General features: G+C 32.5%; 2 protein-coding genes across 3 annotated transcripts; both read right to left on the bottom strand.

The window, feature by feature from the left end:
• Window positions 1-804: 804 nt before the first annotated feature.
• Window positions 805-3,050, bottom strand: LOC111317443 (non-functional NADPH-dependent codeinone reductase 2-like). Its single transcript, XM_022919866.2, has 4 exons — window positions 2,576-3,050; window positions 1,804-2,047; window positions 1,514-1,693; window positions 805-1,356 (listed from the first exon to the last, which is right to left on the bottom strand). Exons 1-4 carry the CDS (start codon window positions 2,914-2,916, stop codon window positions 1,132-1,134), a joined length of 990 nt encoding a protein of 329 aa, XP_022775601.2. The 5' UTR covers window positions 2,917-3,050; the 3' UTR covers window positions 805-1,131.
• A 278-nt stretch (window positions 3,051-3,328) lies between these two features.
• On the bottom strand, window positions 3,329-6,536 carry LOC111317441 (protein DOWNY MILDEW RESISTANCE 6-like). 2 transcript variants are annotated; one of them, XM_022919865.2, is made up of 3 exons: window positions 5,867-6,521; window positions 5,429-5,756; window positions 3,329-3,796 (listed from the first exon to the last, which is right to left on the bottom strand). In XM_022919865.2, the coding sequence occupies exons 1-3, from the start codon at window positions 6,319-6,321 to the stop codon at window positions 3,536-3,538; spliced, it is 1,044 nt and encodes a 347-aa protein (XP_022775600.2). In that variant the 5' UTR covers window positions 6,322-6,521; the 3' UTR covers window positions 3,329-3,535. The 2 variants fall into 2 exon arrangements, with proteins under 2 accessions (XP_022775600.2, XP_089599080.1); XM_089742954.1 differs by lacking the exon at window positions 3,329-3,796 and adding an exon at window positions 3,812-4,185 and having other exon boundaries at window positions 5,867-6,536.
• Between the last annotated feature and the right edge of the window lie 290 nt (window positions 6,537-6,826).

Below are 6,826 nucleotides of genomic sequence, written 5' to 3'. Positions count from 1 at the left end.
TATGCATTTGTAGTTTTTTTTTTTGTTTTTTTTTTTTTAATTTTGCAAACTTCAAATTTAAAAAAGGTTAGAAGAATTTGGTACGCCTTATTAAAATGAGTTGTTATTTGATTACTTTTATTCAATTCTCCAATGGGTTGATTTAGGTAAATTTTTTAACATTGACACAACGTTAAGATTCTTAATTTCGATGTTAAATATTAATTTTTAATGATATCAAATATATAAAAAAATTAGATAAAATTTTGAGGATTGACACAAAAAAGAGTTTTTTTTTTTTTAATTTTTTGTAAGTGTTTGATTTTTTAAATATTTTTTAGTTTATTAAAATAAGTTATACCAATCATCTTATGATTTGGTCAGGTTCATCAAAAAAATGAATAATCGACATTCAACTCAAAAGTAAATATATATCTTTTAGGTTTAATTTAGTGCTGTTATTGTGATTAAAAAAAATATTGAACTAAAAAAAGTGTATTTAAAAAATTTGCTAAGAAAATTATAGTTAAAAATTTTAAATATTGATGTTATTATAAAAATACTTAGAGCAATTGAAATGTTTAAAAAAATATACATAAAATAATAAAATATTAAAAATAAAAATATAATGTAATAATTTTCTATTTCAAACACATCATTTTACCACAAAATACCTCTTAAGAAAAAATTTTTTTTTTTAATTTGGATTTGAAAACAAATCTTTTAGAATATAAAGCTACATTTCTTTTATTTAAGATTAAAATTGGATGAAAATCATTTTTAAATACAAAACTACTTTAAACAGTAACGTCATACCGGGCTTAGTGAAAAGAATAAATTCCAATCTCATTTCTAGATATATATAAACATAGATATCATTGCAGTTTCGAGAGCCCAATATCATAGTAGCTATTATAGATTCGAAAACTTAAACCTTAACAGGCTATGAGCATGGAGGGCTTAAAGAAGGTCAAGGAAATACAACTTGGAAGGCCCAACTGATTCAAGCCCAATAGACTACGAGCAAACTTAAAGAGGAAGGTTTGGGCTCAACTGACAATTCGTGTTGCAGCAGCCACCGATTAGAAAAAAGAGGAACGATGAATTTAGGAGAAAAACTGCAAAAGCACCGCAAGGATAGGATAGCTAAGGTTAAATCTCCCCATCCCAAAGTTCTTCCAGGGACTTGAATGGTCCATTAGGTGAGACCATTTCCAGTTTAGGCATTAATCTGTGCTGCTGAATTTCATTGATTTTGTTATAATTGTCCTCCGATAATGCCCAGTCAAATATCTGCAGGTTCTCCTTCATCCTTTCCTTGTTGAAGCTCTTAACCACGAATGTTATCCCCTGCTCAAATGCCCATCTTAGACAAATCTGCCAAAGCTCCAAATAATTGTAATGTTTTAGTCCATTAATACAAATTAAAAAGAACCAAGAACAAGGAAAATATTTAAGCATAGAACTGGCATGTTTCTTTTTGGTCGATAAAATTAACATATTAAAGAAGCTACTTGAAAACAAGCACTAGAACCTGAGCAACAGTCTTATCACGGGCTTTAGCAATCTCCTTCAGTGTTGCATTATCCATAACTTCATCGGTGCCCCAACGGGTCCCTTTTGCTCCCAGAGGAGAGTAAGCAGTTACAACAACATCTTTGGCCTTGCAGAACTCTCTTAGCTTCTGCTGTTGCCAAAGAGGGCTAATCTCCACCTGAACATCGACAAATTATCATCTCCGAATTACTGAATCATTGCTTGTTTATGACAAAGAAAAAGAAAGAAAGAAAGACAATAAGGTACTAAAAGGGAATAAGGACTCACTTGATTTACAGATGGGGGGATGGTAGCAAAGGAGAGTATGTTTTCGAGCTTCTTGCATGAGAAGTTGCTGACTCCAATAGACTTCGTGAGGCCAAACCTCTGGCAATCTTCCATGGCTGCCCACACTGACTTGAAATTCATTGCAAGTTGTTCCTCTTTGGGTACAGGAAATCCAATTTTTCCAGGTTTAGCACTTAGAGGCCAGTGAATGAGATAGAGGTCCAGGTATTCCAACTGAAGCATCCTACATATAACCTTCTTATAATTACCAAAATGTAGTATCTGAACTGGTCAAGTACTCCATAATAACAACTAGCAAAAAATAATTGACTGCTGAATAGTTGCAATCTTTCATGTAGTTTTATCAATAAATATGATCGACAAGTAGAAAACCAGATGAGAAAGGTCCATTTCAGCCGTAAACTACATTTCTAAAAGCCAGGGGCGAGGACCTAAAACCCAGAATACGATTAATTAGTTAACATAAAAACAGCAACGGATCTATCTAATTGCAGATTATTGAAGGAATTAACCATGATAGCTCATGATTAGTAGCAGGGTAATTAACCCCTGTGCAACAATCTCATTCAATTACTCGCTTCTCTCCCTTTTTTGGTTTTTTTTTTTTTTTCCAACTTACCCATTTTATGCGTGAGGCACGAAAACTAAATTCACGGCATTCACGGCAGTCGAGCTTTATACCCTTGAATTTGATGCGCGACAAATATGATCATATTCTTTGATTAAGGGAATCAAAGAAAAAACATGTTACCTTAGAGAATTCTTGAGAGCATGAACAACAAGATCAGCATGAGCATCAGTGCACCAAAGCTTGGAAGTGATGAATAGTTCTTCCCGAGATGCAATAAGCCCAAGTTTAAGTGCTTCTGCTAAAGCTTCTCCCAAGGGCTTCTCGGACCTGTACAGCGAGGCAGTGTCAAAGTGCCTATAACCAACCCTGATAGCCTCCAGGACTGCCTCTTTCAAAACCGTTTCATCAAAGGGGTCTGCCATAGTGCCCATGCCTATCACAGGCACGTTCCGGCCACCAGAGGAGGAGCTCAATTTCACCTCCGGGATGTTGAATGCGAGCACTTGGGGAACATAGGCCATTTGGTATGATACTGGGAACTGGTACTGCAATAATAATGTTGTTTAATTCAATCTTGGGCCGTTGTTTATACATACGAATCCCATCTCTTGCAATCTTGCTTTTCACCTTTTAGTTGGTTTTGGTGGGGCACCGAAAGGCAAGGACTCGAGGAGAATTACTGAATTTTATTCTTGGAGATACAGTGTAATAGTCACAATGAGGTAATCTGAGGTTATGGTTCAATCATATCTTATATGAAAATTACAAGTTCATTGCCAAAAAAGATTAAAAAAATTAAAATCAAAATTTATTTCATATAATCATTTTTTAAAAAATATTTAATATATTTGAGCTATAAATTTTAATATTTTAAATTTTTTCTTATCTCTTAAGTTACCGTTTCTTTGAAAAAAAAAAAAAAGAAAAAAAAAGTTAGCGGCTGCTAGGCAATTACAGGTCGTATTCCAATGAAGCGTGATTATTGAAAGTCCACAATCATACAAGTCAGTGTTAAAGCACATGATTTATACCATTAACTCTAGTCTAGTGGCCCATTATTTCCGTCTGAAGAAGATTTGGATGGGAGCAATGCTAGTTTCTGAAGACATATTCATAATTCAATATAACAATCGGGTAGTGTTATTCTTTACTATAATTTTTCAACTCAAAAATTTCCTTCACCATCCGCCTTGTTCCTTCTTGCATGTAGAATTCTTCAAGGAACTCAGAGTAACGATATTCCCGATACAACGGAGGATGTTGTTCATCAATCAAATCCTGAATGGGACCAATAATAGCATCTCTGCTTGGAGCATAAAACATTGCAACTGATACTCGTTTTTGTGTTTTATTGGTCACGGCCCTGTGGTGCGCACTCTTGTACCTTCCATTACTCAGAACCTACATGCATTCACACCATAAATTTTTTTACTCGTCATAAATAAGCAAAATCTCAGCCGCAGGGCCTGGGATCGAAAATGAAAACAAAGACCCCAAGGAATTTGAGAAGCAAAAGTGTTCTTTTTTTAACTGAGAAGACTACAAAAAAGTTTAATTATTTCCCAGAAATTGTTTATTAGAGTATGTAATAAATTATATACCTTTTAGTGGTCCTAACTTGTGTCTTTAGGTTTAGATTGTTAGGTGGTAGAAAGTAGAAGGGAAGCCAAGAACTTGGCGATGGCAATAAGAAGACAGAAAATTCGGCGAAGCCAGGTAACTGGGAAAGGGGGCCAAATAGTAAATTTAATGGAGAAGTCGCCAAGTGTGATATTTGGTGGGCTCTTTTCCTGTTTAATAAGCAAGATAGGTTAGCCCCACATAATGGAATAGTGGTTTACTTTTTGATTGTTGGAGCATCACTTTATGCATAGATTAAATAAATATTAAAATCAAAAATCAAAATTCATGAATTAAAATATTTTATTACATAAATTAAATATATAAAATTGAAAAAAATTATAGTAAGTTTTTGCATAATTATTTTTAGTAAACTTGTTAATAAAATTTTTACGTTGAATAAATATAAATTAAATTTAAATTATAAATAATATTTTTAATATTTTTATTTAGTATTGATTTTCATATTAAATTTTATTAATCTATTGATTTGAATTTTTTATTAAATCATATTTATGAAATTCCTTCTACATAAAATGTAAGTTTGTTCTATCAAAATATGGCAAAATTTAAAGGAAATTCCATCATCAGTTCGTGAATAAGTCAAACACTTTTGGAAATTAAATTTTAGAAAAATGTATAAATTTGTATTTAAAAAATAAAAACTATAATTTTCAGTTTAAATTTTTATAAAACATACAATTTACAGCTAAACTTTTAAATTATCTTTCATATTAGCCTAAACTCTAATAATGCCATTCATATCAATTTATATATTTCGTAATTGATAAATATTATCAAATTATGTATTCATTATAGATATTATTAACATCTTTTCTTAATAAAAATTTTAAAAAATATATTTATTTTACTTTAACCATAACAACTTTTTAAGATTGGTCAATTATTATTTGTTTTGTGGTATGTAACAACATGATGATTTTATAAAATATTTAAGACTTTTATTTATCAAAGAACATGTATTTAACAAAGTTATATTGATTAGATATCATATAAGTTAGTTAAATTAATACTATTAAAATTTAGATTAAAATGATACACTATTTAAAAGTTCAAGGTATAAATTGTACTATTTATTTCTTTAAATACCAATTTGTATATTTTTTTTCAAAATTTAGGTACTAAAATGTAATTAACTCTTTAACAAATTTTCTCAGTGCTTCATTTTCACGTGCAATCTAAAACTCATCTTTTTCATTTGTGACTTTTGAATATGTTCCAAATTCATTTATCTATCAATATGCTGTTAGAATTTGGAAGAAACTTGCTATGTATATATCCATTAAAGGGTCACCTGGCAAATTGAGTTCAAAATCTATCAGTGTATTTATTAATTTACTCCTAAATTTATGAAATATATATTTACTAAAATTTGTGAAACATAAGAATTACCTGAATCTGATCGCCCAGATTGATGACAAATGCATTGGGGATAGGTTCAACTGCTACCCATTCCCCATCTTTGATCACTTGTAGTCCAGTTACTCCTTCTGATTGCCTAACAATTGTGAGTGCATTAAGATCAGTATGAACATTTAGTCCCAATGTAAGTTCAGGGTCTGGACATGGTGGATAGTAGTTTCCCTGGGCTCGAAGAATAGGCTTCTCACAAAGGTTCTTTTCAAGACAATCCTTTTCCAGCCCAAGTCCTTGAGATATCAAGCTCAATAGCCTTTTCATTAGAACACCAATCTCTTTTGCATATTCAACAACAACATCTCTGCAGCCAGTTCCAGATTTACAATTACAAGGAAGCATATAAAGAACTTAGCATGAGTACACGACTATTTATAACAGCTAGCTAGAAGATATATAAACCAGAAGACATACCGGTATTGAGGAGGATTTTGTGGCAAAAGATGGAGGATATCATCCAAGGGATGCCAAGGGTGAGAGAAGCATTCACTCCACATGCAAACCTTGTTTTGGCTTCCATCTTTAATATAGTAATTGAAAAGTTTTACTTGCTTGGTGTGATCCGTTGTAAAGAATGGTGCCTTTTCTTCTGGTGGCAATTCAAAAAAGTCAGCGGTAACAGCCATCATTCTGTCACATATTTCTAGGGGAACTCCATGATTGATGATCTGCAAGAAGCCAAATTCCTCACATGCTTTGGATATTTGATCAACAACTAATGCAGATGACTCCATCAAGTCGATGATTGGAATTGAGGCCAAAGTGGATATCTCAGACAGGTTTGGTCTGTTGTCTTGAGGAAGAATATACTTGGGAGTCAGAGAAAGAGAACTGCTGCCGTTAGTCAACAGGAAGTTTGGGGTTTCCATGGAAAATTTCTGTAACTACTCTGCAAGAATGGTCAACTCTAAACAGAGAGGGCTAAAGATCAAGAAGTGCAATACGCAAGTTGCAGAAAACAACTTAGTGTATCTGCAAACACGTTGTTTTTCCTTTTCCAGCAAAGGATTTATTATCTCCATACACTGCAAGATAAATGTAACCCGTGAAACGCTAGGGGCCAGTCCCCCCAACAACCACATGTCAAAACTCGCCTACATGAAGAGCCACGTTTCCTTTTTTATTGAACTTGAAACCCATTACCTAATATTTAGGTAAACTTCATCATTTTTTGACAGACCTTTCGTTAATTTGGTACCAAAAAAACTTTCATTCTCAGACTAAAATGCACTCCTGTTCCATGCTTTTTTGTTATTTAAAATAATTTATTAGATGAGTTAAATGTGAATATTTTTTGAATTGAATGAAAAATGGGTGTTAACAGACCTCATGATCCTATTGCTTGGTGTTGATGGTTTTTTGTCTTGCTGTTTT

Source organism: Durio zibethinus, chromosome 2, assembly GCF_047325235.1.
Source record: "Durio zibethinus cultivar Kanyao isolate XHJ-2024 chromosome 2, ASM4732523v1, whole genome shotgun sequence".
NCBI lineage: Eukaryota > Viridiplantae > Streptophyta > Magnoliopsida > Malvales > Malvaceae > Durio > Durio zibethinus.
Note: the sequence above shows the minus strand (reverse complement) of the source record. Positions and strands in the feature narration are given on the sequence as shown.